Source organism: Pyrus communis, chromosome 13, assembly GCF_963583255.1.
Source record: "Pyrus communis chromosome 13, drPyrComm1.1, whole genome shotgun sequence".
In the NCBI taxonomy this organism is placed as follows: Eukaryota; Viridiplantae; Streptophyta; class Magnoliopsida; order Rosales; family Rosaceae; genus Pyrus; species Pyrus communis.
The window spans coordinates 5,669,476-5,693,367 of NC_084815.1; the positions used below are offsets into that span (position 1 = coordinate 5,669,476).

Below are 23,892 nucleotides of genomic sequence, written 5' to 3' on the forward strand. Positions count from 1 at the left end.
AATGACTCTTGTGCCGACAACATTTTGCTTTGTCAGCAAAATTATAATTTCTAGTAGTGAGAAATGGAGCAGTGGATTGCCTTTGCATGCACCTCAACCTCGTGGGGTTCTGTGGCTTTTTCTTATTTTTATCTTGGTATTGGCTTTCGAGGATTATCTTTTTGTTCTTTAAAATAGATCGTCTGCGGGGATGTGGCGGTGCAGAGTTGTATATGGAACCGGATCCCCTCCGGATTCCATAAATCTAAGCCTACTAATCAATGCATCCGAGTCATTAAAATTTGATCCAACGGCTACAATTATTATAACTTTTAGAGGGGCCCCCTGTTTGAAGCCGTTAGATCAAATTTCAATGGTCCAGATGCATTGATTAGTGGGGTCAGTTTTATAGGATTTGGAGGGGATTTGGTTCCATTGTATATTACTCTTAATCATATAAAGTTTGACTTCATGGAAGCACAACTGGCCTCTTCCAAAGCTCTTGTCCTACTTGTTTAATAAATGAATATGAGTAACGATTTGATAATGTGTTTACCGTCACGTGACTTTTCAGTTTTATAATGTTATTTGCAAGGTTTAAAAAAAAAAAAATATATATATATATATAATATTACATTATTAAAAGAATAGTATTGTTTACACACTCATTTTTACTTCTCACACGCAGTTATTAATTTTTGATCGTTAATCTTTTTTAATTCATTTGATCTGACAGTCAAAAGTTGATATAAGTGTGTGAAAAGTAAAAATGAGTGTGGATAACACTATCCTATTAAAACGAGAAGCCACGGTAACAGAACTCCGCCGATATACCAAGTGGTTGGAATTTGTTTTCAAAAGACGATATTATCTACATTAAGGTGTGCGGGAGTGGGCTAAGCTTCACATTGGGCTAGTCATAATAGTGTGGTTCAAATTTGCCTTTGAAATGAATCAAACCTAAGACCTCTCACTTACCAGTGAAGAAAAATATCTCAAGACCATAGTACTAAGAACGAGTGTCAATTCTTAGATAAAAAGAAAGCAACCTTGTTTAGAAAGCATAATTCAAACTGAGAATGAGTGTCAATTTCAAAAATCATTTATGACAAATTCTTATAAAAAAAATGAATGTGCACCATGTGAAAAGTATTTTACATGAATATTTAATTTATTGCCACTTAGTACTACGGTTTAGTAATATTCCTCTTCACATCTAAAAGAGGTCTTAGGTTCGAATCTCGCTTAAAGTGATTTTGAACCACATTATTACTAATTTATTATGAGACGAAGGGTACCCCATCCCCTTAGTGTATATAATATCGTTGTTAAAAAAATAAAAAAATTTAATTTCTTTTCTAATTAATTAAAGAAAAAAAAACATAAATAGAAAGAAGGTTGCAAAAGGGAAAAAAAAAAAATAACCTTGTAATAAAAAGGAAAAGAAATAATAAGGGGAAATTTTATTTAAACTCAAATAACCTCATTCTACACCCAACTTAAATTTTAAATGGAAATTGTCTTTTTTATCTTATTGTATAATTACTATTAAGTACAAGATAAATTAACAATAAAACTAAAAATTATTAATAAACCACCACCCAATAGTCAAATACTTACCACGCAACTTTTTGTGAATTCCATTAAGCATTATGAGAAGATTAAGCGTATGACCTTTTTCTGGGCATCCAGGTATCCAATTTTCCTCTTCCACCTCATTTGGATGGTAATGCCTTGGATAAAGAAGAGCATTGCTTGAAGAGTCTTCAAGCACTTGACAAAGATGGAAGACTGACACCTCAAGGGAGGGCTATGAATCATTATCCTATGGGTCATCGTCACTCTAGGATGCTCACTGTTATTCAAGTCTTGATTGAAAAGAGATTCGGAGCTAAGTTAGTGCTAGCATGCGCAGTTGTAGCTGCTGCTGCTGCTTTGAGTTTGTCAAGAAGGCCATGACTTAATGAGGACGGGAACATTACAGTTATACACAAATTACAGAAGTTGGGGAGGAATAAACTAAAAGAACTGTGAAAATGTTTCCAATCCCAGCAGTGATACTCTATTTGTCGCTTTTGCTTTGTAGTTTCTAATCCCAGCGGTGAATTGGAATTTATTGAGATCAACTTTGTCGGGGAAAGACCATATACTTTGATTTTGGGTTTTTATTTTAAATGGGTGTAGAAACAAATTTACATATTGAATTGGATTTGTTAGGGTAATTTTGGTAGTAAATTTGGGTTTAAAGATATATTGATAGTTTAATTAAAAATAATTAGCATTTACCTACATACTTTGTGTGTATGAATACATTTTTTTAAAAAATGAGAAGGAGAGAGGGGGAGAGAGAACAGGGAGGAGTGAGAGGTTTTTTATTTTTATTTTTAAAATATTAGAGGTTCTTTAACATTATCGGTACGTGAAACTTCAATAAAAAACAGTAAAATTTGAATATGTGAAATTACATTATTGCCTATTATTTTTTTTGTGTGATAAAAGACTAATTTATCTTCACACTATTTTTTTGTTGATAAAAAAAATTTCATTAATTAGTAGAAATTAGAGAGAAGTTATATGTGATCACATAAAATTTTTCAATAATAAATCCCGAAACCATAGTTTAGTACGGTGGTATCAGCAAAATCTTTTTCTTTCACTCACTGACTCACCGCTCAATTCAATTGAGTCCAGTCAGTGTTTACCATATGGTCACTCCTTCTCCTCCGGCGATTATTTCTCACCGTCTCCGGCTGCACTAACGTTTAACGCCCCTCGAACCCCCACTCTTTCTTCCACTTTCTCTCACATTGCTTCTGTAGAACCACTTTTTCAATAAGCAGCTTCTTCCCAACCCCTCTCCATTTCAAAACCCCAGCCCGCCCGACTTTTCTCGCTCGTGCCGCCGTTTCTCTTTAGCCTTCGCCCATTCGCCTCACATTTCGTCGGTAAGTTCTTATTCTCTTCACTTTTTCTGGTGCCGCAGCTTCTCTTTGCAGACTCTCAATTTTGTGCTTTTTATTTTTTACATTTTTTTATGGTCCAATGTGGTTGTTTAAGTTGGGAATTTGATTTGCGGGTTTCGAATTAGGGTTTGTAATCTATGGTTTTAATCCAAAAAAAGAAGCTTTTTCCAATAATGGGGTGTTCCAGTTTCTTGTTTATTTTGTGATTTTGTAGATTTTCTATATATTTATCAGCTATTAAACTTCAATAATGATTTGCCTGCAATATCGTTGTCCAGATTGTCTGAACTTTCAAGCCCCTGAAAGTGATTGCCTTGCCTAAACAGTCAACACTGTACCCCATTGGGTCCCATTCATCCACTTGAGTCTATTCAACACCCCCTTTATAATCCCTTTTTACGCCCTTTACAGCTCCTTTTTTTGTCACTTGCTGCCTCATTCGGTCAGTCAATCTCTGTTTGATTATTCAAAATTCTGAATGCTCTCATGACAATTTTACAGTGTTCCAAAAATATATAATGGGTTGCTTCTGAGATGGTCATGGGGGCATTCCACCGGCTTGTTAAATTTCGGGGGTTTTAACTGCCTTTTCAGGTACCAAGTTCTGAATATTGCATGCATTCCTTCTTGACTTGTATGAAAATTTATGTTGACTGTTACTTCCTTGAGTTTATCGTAAATTTTTTGGAACTTCAATTTTCTGTTGGCCTAAAAACAGTGTTTTTTCATTTTTGTTTGTTTTTATTTATTTTTTATTTGGGCTATGAGTTGCCTTGATTCTTGCCATTTTTACTTTTCAGTGGGCTTTTTTTCCTAGTGAAATTCATTAACTTTGATATGCAAACACAATTTACACTTAAAAGGAGGTCATAGTACTGACTATTTGTTTTTGTAGGATCTATAAGCATATTCAGATATGCCTGAACTGGTCGAGCATCTCCGTAAATCGCGTCTCCTGCTATGTATCTTTGTTGCATTCCTGTTCAATACTCTTGCGACTTCAGATATTCCCTTGGGTTCCAAAATTTCTGTAGCTGATAAAAACATATGGATCTCTCCAAATGGTGATTTTGCATTTGGATTTTTTAACCGTTCAGACCAGCCAAACTATAGTTTCGGGATCCGTCTCATTTCGAAATCATTTCCTCTTGACCAACAACTTTTGGTATGGAGTGCTGCAGCTGATCTTATTATCGGTAGCCATTCTTATGTAAAACTTTAGAGACTCAGTTTGTTTCACTTCAATTGCATACCCAGTTAATGATGGGATGCATGTATTTATATTAACTTGAGGATTACAGAGAGGGTTTGAAAACCCGAGATACAAGGACCATTCAAAAATTACAAATCTGATCAAAGACTGCATGCGGAGCTTTAGTTACAACAAACATTTGAAAAGTTAAAATCCCTATAAACCAGGAACAGCTAAGGATAAGAGGTTGAACAGATGAAGACTCCTCAAGTTGCAGGAATGTCGCTGTGGGCTTGACTTCGTCTAACACCCCCCCGCAAGCTAACAGGTTGAGGAACAACTGGAAGCTTGGACACTAATAATTTGAATCTAGACGAAGACAGACCTTTGGTGAACAAATCAGCTAGCTGATCTTGAGAACAAATGTAATTCACTAATAATTCAGCACGAACAACCTTTTCCCGTACGTAATGATAATCAACCTCGAGATGTTTTGTGCGCGAATGGAAGACAGGATTGGATGCAAGGGCAATTGATGAGACATTATCACACCAAATTGTTGGTTGACAAAGATGCAAATGCAGATCTTTAAAGAGAGATCGAAGCCATGATAACTCAGCTGCAGTATAGGCCAACTGTCTGTACTCAGCCTCCGCACTAGACCTGGACACCGTCTTCTGTTTCTTTGAACTCCATGAGACAAGATTGGGACCCAAATAAATACAATAGCCACCCGTGGAATGTCTAGTATCTGGATTACCAGCATAATCAGCATCAGAAAACGCAGACAAAGTAGTATTTCCAGGTTTGTAGAGAAGACCATGATTATGCGTAGCTTTTAAGTATCGTAGAATACGTTTTACAGCCGTCCAGTGAGCAAGTTTGGGTGCATGCATAAACTGGCATACTTGATTGACCGAGTATGATAAATCAGGTCGAGTTATGGTGATGTACTGCAATGCTCCGACCACACTACGATAATGTGCTGGATTTTCATACGCCTCACCATCATACGCACTAAGCTTTTGTCCACAGGAAACCGGAGTTGATATAGGCTTAGCCTCGGTGAACTTTGTGCGAGTGAGTAGGTCCAGAGCATATTTGGACTGACTGAGATGCATGCAATTCCCAATATACTTAACTTCAACACCCAAAAAATAGTGGAGAGGTCCCAAATCTTTCATGGAAAACAAAGTACGTAGCTTGGTGATCAAATGGGCCATCTGTCGTGGACTATTCCCAGTAAGTAGAATATCATCTACATAGATTAACAAAATGAGATACACACCTTTCTGATTAAACACAAAAAGACTGTAATCACATGTGGATTCGTGAAATCCAAGTTGAAGCAAAAATTCAGAAAAGCGTTGAAACCAAGCCCTAGGAGCTTGTTTTAAACCATAAATGGACCGCTGCAATTTACAAACATGGTGAGGAAATTGCTTGTCAACAAACCCCGTAGGCTGTCTCATATATACTTCTTCACTTAAATAGCCGTGCAGAAAGGCATTCTGCACATCAAGCTGTCGAACATGCCAATTTTTCGAGACTACAAGACTGAGAACCAGTCTTATGGTACTATGCTTGACGATAGGACTGAAGGTCTCTGTGTAATCCACACCAGCCTGTTGATGAAAACCATTTGCAACTAAACGTGCTTTATGTCTTTCAATGGTACCATCTGCATTCCTCTTTATTTTGAACACCCATTTGTTGGGCAAAACATTCATGTTGGAACGATATGGAACCAAGTTCCACGTCCCACAACGCTGCAAAGCATTAAATTCTTGGACCATGGCATTTCTCCATTCTGGATATTTGACTGCCTGAGTAAAACACGTAGGCTCAACAGGAAAATCATTAATAGCAACATGCACATGCATAGCATACTTAGGGTTTGGTTTATGTATTCCCGACTTGGAACGTGTGGTCATGATGTGTGGTGGTTCAATAGGAGCCTCGTGAGGCACTGGCATAGGTCCATGATTTACTGTGGCTTGCTCATTTAACACGGGAGAGGAACCTAGGAGACTAGGTTGTGGAGTCACATTGGGGTTGTCAGTTTGTATAGGTGAAGAAGTAGGAGCAGGGTGGGTTACCGTGTGGTATGGGTTGGCAGATGAAGGTTGTGGTGGAAAGGGATTGAGTGTTTGAATGGAACTAGGTGACACGGTCAAAGTAGGTGGAATAGGAGTGGTGACAGTTGGGCTTGGATGGTCAGAGGTGATGTGTGATAAAGTGTGAGTTAGGGTGGGTACGGGAGTATGGTTCTCAGTCAAAGTAGGAGGCATGTGAATAGGAAAATTAAATAAGAGTTCTGGCGAAGAAGTTGTACCTTGTGTTTGAACGCTTTCAGAGGAAGATGTGAGTCCTTGAAAAGGATAAAAGTTCTCATTGAATAGAACATGGCGAGATAAATAAACTCGTCTCGTGGACAAATCCATACATTTGTAGCCTTGATGATTCAAAGAATAACCTAAGAACACACATGATTTTGATTTTGGTTGAAGTTTATTTGCTGTGTATGGCACCAACCACGGAAAACATTGACAACCAAAAATTTTAAGAGTATCATAGTTTGGTGGTTTATGAAATAACTTCTCATAAGGTGATGTGTTAGACAACACACGGGTGGGCAACCTATTGATCAGATATGTTGCTGTGCTACAGGCATCAAACCAAAACTTAGTAGGCATGTGTGATTGAGAAAGCATCACAATGCCAGTTTCAACAATATGTCGATGTTTACGCTCAGCGATGCCATTTTGTTCTGGATGTTTAGGACACGAAAATCTTTGAGAAATTCCATGAAGTGCTAAAAATTTTTGAAAGGCAATGCTTTTGTATTCACCACCTTCATCACATTGAAGGGTTTTAATTTTTAAATTGAACATATTTTCAACTTTGGCCTTAAACTGTGTAAATATTTCAAAGACTTGAGATTTATTTTTCATAGGAAAAATCCAAGAATATCTTGAGTAATCATCAACAAACAACACATAATAACGAAAACCTTCATTGGAAATAATTGGAGAACACCAAACATCAGAATGTAAAAGCTGTAAAGGACAATGGGAAACAGACTCGGACACTTTGAAAGGCAACTTGGTACTTTTGCCTAAAGGACAAGACTGACAAAACTTGACATTGGTGGTACCATCTACTGGAACCAATTTATTTGCAATTAAAAACTTTATTGTAGAGTTGGCAGGATGTCCAAGACGTGCATGCCATTTTTGAACAGAAACTCGAACACCTACGAAAGCTGTAAATGGATTTGAAATTTGTCCACCGCCACCTGAAAACGGGTATAAGCCGTTCTCACATCGTCCTCGGAAAAGCGTCCTCCGGGTCTTGAGGTCCTTGACAAGAAAGAAATGTGGAAAGATTAATAAATAACAGTCATTGTCTAATGTGAATTTATGGGCAGAAATTATACTAGTTGAGGCTTTAGGGCAGTGTAGGATGTTTTGTAACTTAAATGAGCAAGCGTCAGTATGAAGTTTATTAGAACCATAATGTGAGATCAAAATACCAGAATCATTACCTACACCACCAACACCATCATTACCATTATATTCCTTCGGGTTTACCAGGTTTTGCAGATCTGGAGTGATATGTGCATTAGCTCCTGTGTCCAATAACCAATTGCCATTTTGTTGTTTGTTGAGAGTAATAGGGGACGACACCATTGCAGAGAGACGTTGGGCAGGGATGCGGCCTTCAAACGCAACATTCATCCGTTGATAACAGTCAAGAGCCGGATGGCCAGGTTTGCCACATATTTGGCAAATAATTCGCTCACCATTAGAAGCGCAACGGTCGCCATTCCCAGAAGCAAGTCGCTGATTATTATTTGAACGAGGATTGAAGCTTCGCTGAAAGGAACCTGCACCACGGTTTGATGGAGAAGAGCCGCGCCCAACACTACGACCGCGACCTCCACCTCGACCCCTTGCAGCAACAAAAGCAGTAACAGGATTCTGCTCCACCACAGGAGCAGCGTGCTCCAACATCCTTCTTTCAGTGGTCAGTAATAGCGCCTCAAGAGTTGGATACGTGATAGGTGTATCACGAGCCTGAGCAGCACTAACTGTCATCTCAAAAGCTGGACCAAGATTGTTCAACACAATCTGTACTAACTCATCATCACTCACAGGTTGCCCTGCGAGGGCAAGGTTGTCGGCAATCGCATTCATGCGATCCAAGTAGTCTGCCACAGAGAGATCACCTTTCTTTGTCTGCAGCAATTCATTTCGGAGAAACAAAATTCTATTTTGTGAAGAAGAAGCATACCTCTGCTCAAGGGCTTCCCAAGTCGCTCGAGCACTTCGCTTGCTAGCCACGACAGATAAAACTGACGCAGTAAGAGAGCCATTGATCCAACTGAGGATCATTTGATCCTGCTGCATCCAGGAGGTATATGCAGGATTAATAGTTGCCACACCAGGTAAGTGCTTAGGGGGACACACGACAGTGCCATCAACATATCCCATTAAATCTCGACTCTTGAGAATAGGAAGGATTTGGGCCAACCACAGTGGGTAGTTGGTCCTGTCAAGCTTGATGTGGACCATGGTAGTCATGGAGGAAAAGGGATGGGTGGGAGTGTTTGAAGCGACTGTAGTGGAAGGTTGAGAGGAAGCACCATTGTTGTCAGCCATTGGAAGCGAGGAAAAAAAAAAAAAGATCTTTTGTCGTTAGACAGTAGGGCTCAATACCATGTAAAACTTTAGAGACTCAGTTTGTTTCACTTCAATTGCATACCCAGTTAATGATGGGATGCATGTATTTATATTAACTTGAGGATTACAGAGAGGGTTTGAAAACCCGAGATACAAGGACCATTCAAAAATTACAAATCTGATCAAAGACTGCATGCGGAGCTTTAGTTACAACAAACATTTGAAAAGTTAAAATCCCTATAAACCAGGAACAGCTAAGGATAAGAGGTTGAACAGATGAAGACTCCTCAAGTTGCAGGAATGTCGCTGTGGCCTTGACTTCGTCTAACATCTTATGCCCAGCTGACCCAGGATGGCGAACTAGTTTTATTCGATTCCTTGAAGAGTGTCACTGATAAAACAAGGCAGTTATCAGTTGTTTCTGCTGCTCTTAATGATAATGGAAATCTTGTTCTATTGAATCAAGTGAAACATATTGTTTGGCAAAATACAAGCAATTGAGAAACAACAAAAGGTTGATTAAAATGAAGTAATATTACAATACATGAACATGACAATTTACATCAGCCGGAACAAAATACAAGCAATTGAGAAACAACAAAAGATCAGACAATGAAACAAAGACAAACAGAGAAAATAAGGGGCAGCGGCTTTGAAGACGGCAGCCGTCTTCAAAATGTTCAATAAACATTTTGAACATGAGAAATCTTTGGTCAATCTTCTCCTGTGTTGCGCTGGCATCTCCTCTCCAGATCAGGACACTTTGTGATTCTAAGTTCTGTTAAGGCAGTGAGGCGGTGCATCTCCTCTGGCAAAGACAACAGTTTGGGACATGATTCGAGCATAAGCCTTCTAAGCGATGTGAAACTCGTCAACCACCCAGGTAATGCCTCCAAGTTCTCACATTCTTCTATACCCAAGTCTTGTAGTGTGTTTGTGGCTCCTTGAAACCATTCAGGCAATGCCACCATTCGTGGTACTCCTACAATCCACAATTTTTGGAGCCTCAGTTGAATTCCTTGATAGTTTTCCATCACCAAACCAAGTTGTTTGCAATTGGCTATGATCAGAGTGCGTAATGACTCAAGATAACTCATATCATGCGGCAAACACGTTAGATTACTACAATCCTGAATACAAAGATATCGAAGTGATGTCAAGCATCCCACTCCATTCTCTGGAAAACTTGATTGATTTATGGTAAATTCGAGGCATCTAAGGCTGATCAACTTGCTCACGTCTCCAGGCAACTCTTCAAGATTCACGCATCTACCGAGAGTCAGAGATTGCAACCTCTGCAGCTTACAAATTGAATTGGGTAGTGCGGTGATTCTTTCATTTCCAGCCAAGTTCAGGCTTCTCAAATGCTTCAAAGAACCAATGGAACTCGGCAACAATTCCCAAGATGCATTGACTAATCCAAGGCAGCGCAGATATTTGAATCTTGAAATGCAAGTGCTGAGGAAGGATTCATCAATGTTTTCATAACTCTCTACTCCAATAGTCCGCACTTTACTCAACTTTTGCAAGGTTGTTGAAATATTTTGGCCACTTTTCAAAATTGTTAGATGTCTAACATTTTTAGAGATGCCTTTGGTCTCTGCAGAGTCTACTATCAAACTCTCACCTTGTCCGACTGATTGTACAAGGTCATGGATGAGATCATGCATATCAAATTGATAGAAGAAAGCGTAATCCTTAACATTTTGAAAGAAAGATCTGTCCCATAACTCTTTGAAATATAGCTCACCAACATCTTCCAACTCCATATCCCCATGTTCACGAGATTCAAGGATTCCATGTGCCATCCAATGATTGATTAATTCCCTGCTATCCAATTTAGTGTAATTCTTTGGAAGAGTTGAACAGCAAACAAGGCAATGCTTCAAATGAGAGGGCAATTGAGTATAACTCAGTCTCAAAGCAGGTAGAATGTGACCATCTCCCCCTCGTTCTAATTCCCAAATCTCCGAATCTCTAATCAACTTCCATTGACGCTCATCGGTCTTTGAGTAAAGTTGACTCCCTAATGTTTTCACAGCTAAGGGAACCCCTCCGCACTTGCTTACAATATCTTTTCCCATTTCATAGAGGCTTGGATGTTGTCTTTCTTGTCCTTCGTCAAATGCACACTTTACAAACAACTTCATACAATCCTCAAAAGAGAGACCTTCTAAATTTATGCAGGTTCCAACTGTGCCCATGATTGAAGCAACTGAGATATTCCTTGTTGTCACCAAAATCTTAGATCCTATCTTGGCCCCATCTACCAACAAATCTCTCAACTCGCTCCATTTGATACGATCTGCGTTCCACACATCATCAAGGACAAGCAGAAATTTTTTATCCTTTAAAGCATCTCGTAGTTGTGCTTGCAACTGATCCAGAGACAACCCTTCACTGATCTGTGTACCTAATGCAGAGCCAAGGATCTCTTTTGTCAATCTAGTAAGATCAAAGTTCACTGACACATGCTGCCACATTCTTAAGTCAAAACTCCCAACAACTCTCTGATCATTGTACACCGACTGGGCAAGGGTGGTCTTCCCTAAACCTCCAAATCCCACCGTAGGAATAACAGATATATTCCCATTATCCCCACCTTGATGATCATCGCCTTGTTGCATTAGAAGATCTACAATTGTATTTTTCTCCGTGTCTCTACCAATAACCTCCGAGGCACGGACAAATGAGTGGGTCGTATTCCTATTCTCCCTCAGATGATCACCGAGATGTAGGTGATGATGACAAGGTCGAAGATCATCAAAATTCTTATCTTCTTTAAGCTCTTGTAACCTCGCTCTTATGTCCTTAATTTCATGACCTACTCGCAAGTCGAATGCAACTGGATTAGAGCGGGAAAAGAAACGGCGTACCTTTCTAGTTATGCCACTGCCACGCACTTGCCTTCGCAAAGCTTCGCACTCAAACTCGTCCAACAGATCCTCCGCATCAAGGAACACATCTTTAAGTTCTCGTAGCCAACTGCTTAGGTCACCGTTACCTGCTTGCTTCTCTTCGGCATCCAATAGCACGTCTTTGATTGTAGACATGGTGCGTCGAAGTTTTTGCAGATCTGCTTTAACACCCCACGCCAAGCAAATCTCCTCAGAAGCAATGGAGCTGAGCCTTTCAATGAGTTTGGCTGCCAACGGAAAAGCAAGCTCGGTCATCTTCTTTCTTTGTTTCTTTCTTTCTTGTTGAGGTTACAGAAACTGTACTTCTTTTTGTTGAAAAGATATTTTATTGGTTGAATAATTATGACAGTACACAGGTATATATATAGCCACAGCCTCATTACATCAGTGCCCTTATCTTCAACAACTAATTACACAATTACCACTACTAACTATTTACTGTTATCACAATCTAGTGACTGGTTTAGATGTCTCAATACATCCCCTTAAGCTGAGCTTGGGATCAACTGAGGAACAAAGAGGAAGCTTGGATTTGAGATAGCTGAATCAACTTTTGGAAAGATATTTGGTGTAAAAGGAAAGCAACCTTGTTTAGGAAGCATAATTCAAATTGAGAAGGAGTGTTAATTTCAGAAATTATTTGTGATAAATTCTTAAAAAAAAAAGAATGTGCAGCATGTGAAAAGTATTTTACATAAATATTTAATTTCTTGCCATTTAATTCTTCACATGTAAATAAGAGATTTTAGGTTAAGTTCTAAGCAAAGACGATTTTGAAACACATCATTGTTAATTTATTGTGAGGCGAAAGCTACTCCTATCTCCCTAGTATATTAATATCGTTTGTTAAAACAAAAAATTTAATTTCTTTTCTAATTAATCAAAGAAAAATATAAATAAAAACATAAATAAAAAGAAGGGTGCAAAAGGAAAAAAAATATTAACCTTGTAATATAAAGGAAAAGAAATAATATAAAGAAGGGTACAGTCGTAGCAGCAAAATCTTTTTCTTTCACTCACTCACTACCGCTCAATGCAATTGCGTCCCGTCAGTGTTTACCGATACAGTCACTCCTCCTCCGGCGACTATTTCTCACAGTCTCCGGCTGCACTAACGTTTAACAGCCCCTCGAACCCCCACTCTCTCTTCCACTTTCTCTCACATTGCTTCTGTAGAATCACTTTTTCAATAAGCAGCTTCTTCCCAACCCCTCTCCATTTCAAAACCCCAGCCCGCCCGACTGTTCTCGCTCGTGCCGCCGTTTCTCTTTAGCCTTCGCCCATTCGCCTCACATTTCTTCGGTAAGTTCTTATTCTCTTCACTTTTTCTGGTGCCGCCGCTTCTCTTTATAGTCTCTCAATTTTGTGCTTTTATTTTATTTTATTTTATTTACATTTTTTTATGGTCCAGTGTTGGGAATTTGATTTGCGAGTTTCGAATTAGGGTTTTATAATTTAGGTTCTACTGGAAGTGTTGCGTTTGTTGAGTTGATATATGAACCACCACTTCTAGTTCTCTTTTATCCTCTGCTTGTATATCTGTTCTTTTTTTTTTTTCAGGAAGGAAAAGCATCTTTGAAAAGCCTTAAAGAAAAAGCAGAAGGAGGAAAGCAAATTTGACAAACTGGTTAGTCGTGTGGTACTTGCTGTCAATGCTTAAAGTTTCAATTTTTATTACATTTTCTTATCTCACTAATTCAGAAAGTGTTAGATTGCCCTAGTGGTTAGGGCGTTCGTCTTCAACCCACTGCGTCCCGGGTTCTCCCCCATCCCGGGCCGGCCCTGGTGTAAATTAAAGTAGTAACATCGCTTGTATTCAAATCTCACTAATTCATAGTGTAAATGAGAAAAAAAGTCATTTCATGTTTGCTCAAGCTATCGTTTTAATCCAAAAAAGAAGCTTTTTCGAATAATGGGGTGTTCCAGTTTCTTGTTTATTTTGTGATTTTGTAGATTTTCTACATATTTATCAGCTATTAAACTTCAATAATGATTTGCCTGCAATATCGTTGTCCAGAGTGTTTGAACTTTCAAGCCCCTGAAAGTGATTGCCTTGCCTAAACAGTCAACACTGTACCCCATTGGGTCCCATTCATCCACTTGAGTCTATTCAACACCCACTTTATAATCCCTTTTTACGCCCTTTACAGCTCCTTTTTTTGTCACTTACTTCCTCCCGTTTAAATCGTAGGCTGCCTCATTCGGTCAGTCAATCCCTGTTTGATTATTCAAAATTCTGAATGCTCACATGACAATTTTACAGTGTTCCAAATATATATAATGGGTTGCTTCTGAGATGGTCATGGGGGCATTCCACCGGCTTGTTAAATTTCTGGGGTTTTAACTGCCTTTTCAGGTACCAAGTTCTGAATATTGCATGCATTCCTTCTTGACTTGTATGAAAATTTATGTTGACAGTTATTTCCTTGAGTTTATCGTAAATTTTTTGGAACTTCAATTTTCTGTTGGCCTAAAAACAGTGTTTTTTCATATTTGTTTGTTTGTTTTTATTTATTTTTTATTTGGGCTATGAGTTGCCTTGATTCTTGCCATTTTTACTTTTCAGTGGGTTTTTTTTCCTAGTGAAATTCATTAACTTTGATACGCAAACATGATTTACACTTAAAAGGAGGTCATAGTACTGATTATTTGTTTTTGTAGGATCAATAAGCATATTCAGATATGCCCGAACTGGTCGAGCATCTCCGTAAATCACGTCTCCTGCTATGTATCTTTGTTGCATTCCTGTTAAATACTCTTGCGACTTCGGATATTCCCTTGGGTTCCAAAATTTCTGTAGCTGATAAAAACATATGGATCTCTCCAAATGGTGATTTTGCATTTGGATTTTTTAACCGTTCAGACCAGCCAACCTATAGTTTCGGGATCCGTCTCATTTCGAAATCATTTCCTCTTGACCAACAACTTTTGGTATGGAGTGCTGCAGCTGATCTTATTATCGGTAGCCATTCTTATGCCCAGCTGACCCAGGATGGCGAACCAGTTTTATCCGATTCCTTGAAGGGTGTCACTGCATGGACCAGTAAAACAAGGCAGTTATCAGTTGTTTCTGCTGCTCTTAATGATAATGGAAATCTTGTTCTATTGAATCAAGAGAAACATATTGTTTGGCAAAGTTTTGATACTCCATCTGACATACTTCTTCCTGGACAGAGCTTCTCTACATTGCAAACACTTCGAGCTGCAAGCAAGAATTGTGTGTCCAGTTACTACACTCTTTTTATGTGTTGTGGCTCCTTGAAACCATTCTGTTGTTTGCCCTAATTTGATTTTTACATGAAGGGAAAGCAGATGGAGGAGATAGATCAAAGACAGGTTTGCGCTTGAAAATGTGTCGCGCGCCTCTCACATGACACCACTTAACAGAAAGTTTGATGAAATTTTCTTAAATATAAAGGTAGGGAGTTATTTGGTTGTCTTGTACTAGTTAAAGGGATAGATGGGCAAGAAAAATAGTTAAGGGGTGACTAGCAGCCTTTGTGATAGTTCTGTGAGGGGCGGATTTATTTTTTTCCTGGGTTTTGTAAACTTGTGCAGATGGGACTGTACACAACCTTGATGGTTACTTTCAGATCCATGCTAAATATGTGGTGACAGGAACAGGAGTTGATGTGACCAGTGCAGTTTTTTTCCCCAGATTCCTTAATGTATGGTAATTCTCGTCAGCTGGACCTAGTATTTATAAGGCTTCCGACTGAGTTGCTGCATCGCATTGGGGATTAGTTCATTCCATTTCCAGCTGCATTTTCCTTTTTCTTTTGTGCTTCTGAGAATTGGGTTTTGCCTTAAAGATTGTATGGAGCATTGCATCTTTTACTTGAATGACAAGCAACAAACTTTTCACTCTGTGCAAGTCTTCAGGGCTTGAAAATCAAGAAGTTGATTATTGTTTAGTGAAGCTTTCGATCTGCTTAATTAAAGCTTATGGTCAGGTTGTGTCGTATGGTTAGCCGAAATCTAACAGGGAAGCCCCGTCTGCCATGGCCAAGCTTTAACTGCTAGTTGTAACAATGGAACGGCTCTGTATGTGCCTCATTAAACGCTGAATTCCTCTGACAGTTCTACCTAGTTTGATGATGGTGAAATCGCCAACCGTCCGAATTACTAGATCGGAAAATACCGCTTCTAAAAAACTTGAGTTTCCGGGAGACAATAAGCAAGCAAAATAGTCAACTACACGCACAACTAGTTTGATGTAATAAAAGGTTGATTAAAATGAAGTAATATTGCAATACATGAACATGACAATTTACATCAGCCGGAACAAAATACAAGCAATTGAGAAACAACAAAAGATCAGACAATGAAACAAAGACAAACAGAGAAAATAAGGGGCAGCGGCTTTGAAGACGGCAGCCCTGTTTCTATTCAAAATAAACATTTTGAACATGAGAAATCTTAATCTTCTCCGGTGTTGCGCTGGCATCTCCTCTCCAGATCAGGACACTTTATGATTCTAAGTTCTGTTAAGGCAGTGAGGCGGTGCATCTCCTCTGGCAAAGACAACAGTTTGGGACATGATTCGAGCATAAGCCTTCTAAGCGATGTGAAACTCGTCAACCACCCAGGTAATGCCTCCAAGTTCTCACAGTCTTCTATACCCAAGTCTTGTAGTGTGTTTGTGGCTCCTTGAAACCATTCAGGCAATGCCACCATTCGTGGTACTCCTACAATCCACAATTTTTGGAGCCTCAGTTGAATTCCTTGATAGTTTTCCATCACCAAACCAAGTTGTTTGCAATTGGCTATGATCAGAGTGCGTAATGACTCAAGATAACTCATATCATGCGGCAAACACGTTAGATTACTACAATCCTGAATACAAAGATATCGAAGTGATGTCAAGCATCCCACTCCATTCTCTGGAAAACTTGATTGTTTTATGGTAAATTCGAGGCATCTAAGGCTGATCAACTTGCTCACGTCTCCAGGCAACTCTTCAAGATTCACGCATCTACCGAGAGTCAGAGATTGCAAGCTCTGCAGCTTACAAATTGAATTGGGTAGTGCGGTGATTCTTTCATTTCCAGCCAAGTTCAGGCTTCTCAAATGCTTCAAAGAACCAATGGAACTCGGCAACAATTCCCAAGATGCATTGACTAATCCAAGGCACCGCAGATATTTGAATCTTGAAATGCAAGTGCTGAGGAAGGATTCATCAATGTTTTCATAACTCTCTACTCCAATAGTCCGCACTTTACTCAACTTTTGCAAGGTTGTTGAAATATTTTGGCCACTTTTCAAAATTGTTAGATGTCTAACATTTTTAGAGATGCCTTTGGTCTCTGCAGAGTCTACTATCAAACTCTCACCTTGTCCGACTGATTGTACAAGGTCATGGATGAGATCATGCATATCAAATTGATAGAAGAAAGCGTAATCCTTAACATTTTGAAAGAAAGATCTGTCCCATAACTCTTTGAAATATAGCTCACCAACATCTTCCAACTCCATATCCCCATGTTCACGAGATTCAAGGATTCCATGTGCCATCCAATGATTGATTAATTCCCTGCTATCCAATTTAGTGTAATTCTTTGGAAGAGTTGAACAGCAAACAAGGCAATGCTTCAAATGAGGGGGCAATTGAGTATAACTCAGTCTCAAAGCAGGTAGAATGTGACAATCTCCCCCTCGTTCTAATTCCCAAATCTCCGAATCTCTAATCAACTTCCATTGACGCTCATCAGTCTTTGAGTAAAGTTGACTCCCTAATGTTTTCACAGCTAAGGGAACCCCTCCGCACTTTCTTACAATATCTTTTCCCATTTCATAGAGGCTTGGATGTTGTCTTTCTTGTCCTTCGTCAAATGCACACTTTACAAACAACTTCATACAATCCTCAAAAGAGAGACCTTCTAAATTTATGCAGGTTCCAACTGTGCCCATGATTGAAGCAACTGAGATATTCCTTGTTGTCACCAAAATCTTAGATCCTATCTTGGCCCCATCTACCAACAAATCTCTCAACTCGCTCCATTTGATACGATCTGCGTTCCACACATCATCAAGGACAAGCAGAAATTTTTTATCCTTTAAAGCATCTCGTAGTTGTGCTTGCAACTGATCCAGAGACAACCCTTCACTGATCTGTGTACCTAATGCAGAGCCAAGGATCTCTTTTGTCAATCTAGTAAGATCAAAGTTCACTGACACATGCTGCCACATTCTTAAGTCAAAACTCCCAACAACTCTCTGATCATTGTACACCGACTGGGCAAGGGTGGTCTTCCCTAAACCTCCAAATCCCACCGTAGGAATAACAGATATATTCCCATTATCCCCACCTTGATGATCATCGCCTTGTTGCATTAGAAGATCTACAATTGTATTTTTCTCCGTGTCTCTACCAATAACCTCCGAGGCACGGACAAATGAGTGGGTCGTATTCCTATTCTCCCTCAGATGATCACCGAGATGTGGGTGATGATGAAAAGGTCGAAGATCATCAAAATTCTTATCTTCTTTAAGCTCTTGTAACCTCGCTCTTATGTCCTTAATTCCATGACCTACTCGCAAGTCGAATGCAACTGGATTAGAGCGGGAAAAGAAACGGCGTACCTTTCTAGTTATGCCACTGCCACGCACTTGCCTTCGCAAAGCTTCGTACTCAAACTCGTCCAACAGATCCTCCGCATCAAGGAACACATCTTTAAGTTCTCGTAGCCAACTGCTTAGGTCACCGTTACCTGCTTGCTTCTCTTCGGCATCCAATAGCACGTCTTTGATTGTGGACATGGTGCGTCGAAGTTTTTGCAGATCTGCTTTAACACCCCACGCCAAGCAAATCTCCTCAGAAGCAATGGAGCTGAGCCTTTCAATGAGTTTGGCTGCCAACGGAAAAGCAAGCTCGGTCATCTTCTTTCTTTGTTTCTTTCTTTCTTGTTGAGGTTACAGAAACTGTACTTCTTTTTGTTGAAAAGATATTTTATTGGTTGAATAATTATGACAGTACACAGGTATATATATAGCCACGGTCTCATTACATCAGTGCCCTTATCTTCAACAACTAATTACACAATTACCACAACTAATTATTTACTGTTATAACAATCTAGTGATTGGTTTAGATGTCTCAATACACCCCCTTAAGCTGAGCTTGGGATCAACTGAGGAACAAAGAGGAAGCTTGGATTTGAGATAGCTGAATCAACTTTTGGAAAGATGTTTGGTGTAAAAGGAAAGCAACCTTGTTTAGGAAGCATAATTCAAACTGAGAAGGAGTGTTAATTTCAGAAATCATTTGTGATAAATTCTTAATAAAAAGAGAATGTGCAGCATGTGAAAAGTATTTACATAAATATTTAATTTCTTGCCATTTAATTCTTCACATGTAAATAAGAGGTTTTAGGTTAAGTTCTAGTCAAAGACGATTTTGAAACACATCATTGTTAATTTATTGTGAGGCGAAAGCTACTCCTATCTCCCTAGTATATTAATATCGGTTGTTAAAACAAAAAATTTAATTTCTTTTCTAATTAATCAAAGAAAAATATAAATAAAAACATAAATAAAAAGAAGGGTGCAAAAGACAAAAAAATATTAACCTTGTAATAAAAAGGAAAAGAAATAATATAAAGAAGGGTACAGTCGTAGCAGCAAAATCTTTTTCTTTCACTCACTCACTACCGCTCAATGCAATTGAGTTCAGTCAGTGTTTACCGATATAGTCACTCCTCCTCCGGCGACTATTTCTCACAGTCTCCGGCTGCACTAACGTTTAACAGCCCCTCGAACCCCCACTCTCTCTTCCACTTTCTCTCACATTGCTTCTGTAGAATCACTTTTTCAATAAGCAGCTTCTTCCCAACCCCTCTCCATTTCAAAACCCCAGCCCGCCCGACTTTTCTCGCTCGTGCCGCCGTTTCTCTTTAGCCTTCGCCCATTCCCCTCACATTTCTTCTGTAAGTTCTTATTCTCTTCACTTTTTCTGGTGCCGCCGCTTCTCTTTACAGACTCTCAATTTTGTGCTTTTATTTTATTTTATTTTATTTACATTTTTTTATGGTCCAGTGTTGGGAATTTGATTTGCGAGTTTCGAATTAGGGTTTTATAATTTAGGTTCTACTGGAAGTGTTGCGTTTGTTGAGTTGATATATGAACCACCACTTCTAGTTCTCTTTTATCCTCTGCTTGTATATCTGTCCTTTTTTTTTTTTTTCAGGAAGGAAAAGCATCTCTTGAAAAGCCTTAAAGAAAAAGCAGAAGGAGGAAAGCAAATTTGACAAACTGGTTAGTCGTGTGGTACTTGCTGTCAATGCTTAAAGTTTCAATTTTTATTACATTTTCTTATCTCACTAATTCAGAAAGTGTTAGATTGCCCTAGTGGTTAGGGCGATCGTCTTCAACCCACTGCGTCCTGGGTTCTCCCCCATCCCGGGCCGGCCCTGGTGTAAATTAAAGTAGTAACATCGCTTGTATTCAAATCTCACTAATTCATAGTGTAAATGAGAAAAAAAGTCATTTCATGTTTGCTCAAGCTATGGTTTTAATCCAAAAAAGAAGCTTTTTCCAATAATGGGGTGTTCCAGTTTCTTGTTTATTTTGTGATTTTGTAGATTTTCTATATATTTATCAGCTATTAAACTTCAATAATGATTTGCCTGCAATATCGTTGTCCAGAGTGTTTGAACTTTCAAGCCCCTGAAAGTGATTGCCTTGCCTAAACAGTCAACACTGTACCCCATTGGGTCCCATTCATCCACTTGAGTCTATTCAACACCCACTTTATAATCCCTTTTTACGCCCTTTACAGCTCCTTTTTTTGTCACTTACTTCCTCCCGTTTAAGTCGTAGGCTGCCTCATTCGGTCTGTCAATCCCTGTTTGATTATTCAAAATTCTGAATGCTCACATGACAATTTTACAGTGTTCCAAATATATATAATGGGTTGCTTCTGAGATGGTCATGGGGGCATTCCACCGGCTTGTTAAATTTCTGGGGTTTTAACTGCCTTTTCAGGTACCAAGTTCTGAATATTGCATGCATTCCTTCTTGACTTGTATGAAAATTTATGTTGACTGTTATTTCCTTGAGTTTATCGTAAATTTTTTGGAACTTCAATTTTCTGTTGGCCTAAAAACAGTGTTTTTTCATATTTGTTTGTTTGTTTTTATTTATTTTTTATTTGGGCTATGAGTTGCCTTGATTCTTGCCATTTTTACTTTTCAGTGGGTTTGTTCATGAAAAATGTTGGAACTTTTTATCCGTTCCTATATCTCTACTCTAATTTTTTCCTAGTGAAATTCATTAACTTTGATACGCAAACATGATTTACACTTAAAAGGAGGTCATAGTACTGATTATTTGTTTTTGTAGGATCTATAAGCATATTCAGATATGCCTGAACCGGTCGAGCATCTCCGTAAATCGCGTCTCCTGCTATGTATCTTTGTTGCATTCCTGTTAAATACTCTTGCGACTTCGGATATTCCCTTGGGTTCCAAAATTTCTGTAGCTGATAAAAACATATGGATCTCTCCAAATGGTGATTTTGCATTTGGATTTTTTAACCGTTCAGACCAGCCAAACTATAGTTTCGGGATCCGTCTCATTTCGAAATCATTTCCTCTTGACCAACAACTTTTGGTATGGAGTGCTGCAGCTGATCTTATTGTTGGTAACAATTCTTATGCCCAGCTGACCCAGGATGGCGAACTAGTTTTATTCGATTCCTTGAAGAGTGTCACTGCATGGACCAGTAAAACAAGGCACTTATCAGTTGTTTCTGCTGCTCTTAATGACAATGGAAATCTTGTTCTATTGAATCAAGAGAAACATATTGTTTGGCAAAGTTTTGATACTCCATCTGACATACTTCTTCCTGGACAGAGCTTCTCTACATTGCAAACACTTCGAGCTGCAAGCAAGAATTGTGTGTCCAGTTACTACACTCTTTTTATGAGTGCTTCTAGTCAGTTGCAACTTCAATGGGAAAGCCATGTCACCTACTGGACAAGTGGAAGCCTTTCTAGTTCAAACCTCAGTGCTTTCATCACTTCTGATGGAACCCTACAACTCCGTGACCAAAACTTGAAACCTGTGTGGTCACTGTACGGTCAAGATCACGATGACTCCATAAATTACAGGTTTCTTAGGCTAGATGTAGATGGTAATCTCCGATTATACTCATGGGTAGAAGATTCAAAGTCATGGAGATCAGTCTGGCAGGCTGTTGAGAACCAGTGTAATGTCTTTGCAACCTGTGGCCAACGTGGTATCTGTGTCTTCAATGAATCTGGGTCGCCTGATTGCGAATGTCCGTTTAAGCAGCAAACAAATGAGTCCACTTCCAGATGTTTTATTCCAAATAATCGCTGTTCTTCTGGTGCCAACATGCTTCATTATAAGCATACTTTCCTACATGGAATGTACCCACCAACTGATGATGTAGTTGCCAAAGTTAGTCTAGAGGAATGCAAAAGCTTGTGTCAGAATGACCTGACTTGTACCGCTGTAACATTTTCGAATGATGGAACTGCACGATGCTTAATTAAGAGAACACCGTATGTTACTGGCTATTCAGACCCCTCACTGAGTTCTGTATCTTACGCGAAGATGTGTGCTGATCCATTCGCTGTAAATCCCAATCTCTCGTTGTCTTCCCCTCCTCCACTCAATCGGTCTCATAAGTTTTGTTTCCCTTGCCTAATTGGAGCAGCGGCAGGAATGTTCGTTGTATTTATTTTAGTTCAACTGGCACTTGGTTTCTGGTTCTACAGAAGAAGAATTTCGGTTAGGAAGAAAGCTGCTTTTGCTCATACCAGCCTAAACTCAAATGGTTTGATAGTGTTATCGTTCTCTGAAATAGAGGAGCTTACAGAGAACTTCAAATATCAGATTGGGCCAAAGATGTTCAAAGGCGTTCTTCCAAATAGAAAACCAGTTGCTATCAAAGATGTGGATGCAAGCGTAGAAGAAAGAAAATACCGGGGTGTAGTTACAAAGATAGGTAACATTCATCACAAAAGCCTTGTGAAGCTGCAGGGCTACTGTTGTGAGGTAGATCACAAATTTCTGGTCTATGAATATGTCAAGAATGGTTCTCTGGAGAAGTATATAGAAGATCTTAAATTGTGTAAGAAGCTGACTTGGGGGAAGAGATTTGATACATGCATAAGTGTCGCAAGGGCAGTCTGTTATCTACACACAAGCTGTAGGGAATTTATGAGCCATGGGAATTTGAAATGTGAGAATGTTGTACTGGATGAAAATTTAGAGGCCAAGGTGACTGAATTTGGACTTGGGAACATAGTCAGCGAGGTATCATGCTCTTCGTGCTCATCTGCAGAGAGAGATGTGGAGGACTTTGGTAAGATGGTGTTAGTATTAGTAAGTGGCTGTCGAGTTGGGGACCTTTGTGAGTGGGCATACGAAGAGTGGCTGCAAGGGCATCCAGAGAATGTGGTGGACAGGAAAATAATTGGCGGGTTTATTCCACAAGAGCTGGAACGTGCTTTAAGAATTGCATTTTGGTGTATCCAAATTGATGAACGTAGAAGACCTCCAATGAGAGAGGTGGTTAAAGTATTGGAGGGCACCTTGAGCGTTGATCCACCTCCACCCCCTTTTTCTCGTCAAGGGCCATGGGATGACGAAGAGGAGCCATAGAATCCAGCTATATGGAAGATATTTTATTTTATTTTAGAAATATCCTCTAGAGTTTTAAGCTGTGCATGGTAGGACTAACAACACAACGACAATTTAGCCTTGTGTTCTTGTCTTTGGGAGTCCTAACAAGAGATTTCCCCCCTATCCGAGCTTGACTATAATGAAATGCTATTTTGCCATTTAACTTTTGAATTTCGTGTTTAACGGTGAAATGTATTTTACATTTGTGCCCTCTTTTTTTTCTCTGCATATAAGAATAATCACGACACTAATGAAGTCCCTGCTCTCTTCCAAGTAGCCAAATCCAGTTTTCTCAGGTATGAATTCTCATTTCATTTTCATTATTACATGGCCTAAAGATCTGGCAGTTTTGTATTTTGGTTATGAGAGGGTTTTGCTTTTCTTGTTATTGTTAATGAAACTACTGTTGTAACTTGCTTGTATTGCTTTTGTCAAATTGTTGCTTTCCCCATGTTTTAGTTGATTGGATTTCTCGCTTTGCTTCCCTTTGGATAAGAAGGAGA

The 23,892-nt window shown here is 39.1% G+C and overlaps 3 protein-coding genes across 3 annotated transcripts; 1 reads left to right on the forward strand and 2 right to left on the reverse strand.

Annotated features, from left to right (window-relative positions):
• Positions 1-9,502: 9,502 nt before the first annotated feature.
• Positions 9,503-12,054, reverse strand: LOC137713817 (putative disease resistance protein RGA1). Its single transcript, XM_068453172.1, has one exon. It carries the CDS (start codon positions 11,990-11,992, stop codon positions 9,533-9,535), a length of 2,460 nt encoding a protein of 819 aa, XP_068309273.1. The 5' UTR covers positions 11,993-12,054; the 3' UTR covers positions 9,503-9,532.
• Positions 12,055-15,996: 3,942 nt separating this feature from the next.
• LOC137713719 (putative disease resistance protein RGA1) lies at positions 15,997-18,673 on the reverse strand. The gene has a single exon (XM_068453061.1). The coding sequence runs from the start codon at positions 18,614-18,616 to the stop codon at positions 16,157-16,159; it is 2,460 nt and encodes an 819-aa protein (XP_068309162.1). The 5' UTR covers positions 18,617-18,673; the 3' UTR covers positions 15,997-16,156.
• Positions 18,674-20,645: 1,972 nt separating this feature from the next.
• Positions 20,646-23,710, forward strand: LOC137713788 (G-type lectin S-receptor-like serine/threonine-protein kinase SD3-1). The gene is made up of 2 exons (XM_068453140.1): positions 20,646-20,719; positions 21,077-23,710. The coding sequence occupies exon 2, from the start codon at positions 21,098-21,100 to the stop codon at positions 23,366-23,368; it is 2,271 nt and encodes a 756-aa protein (XP_068309241.1). The 5' UTR covers positions 20,646-20,719; positions 21,077-21,097; the 3' UTR covers positions 23,369-23,710.
• The last annotated feature ends 182 nt before the right edge of the window (positions 23,711-23,892 follow it).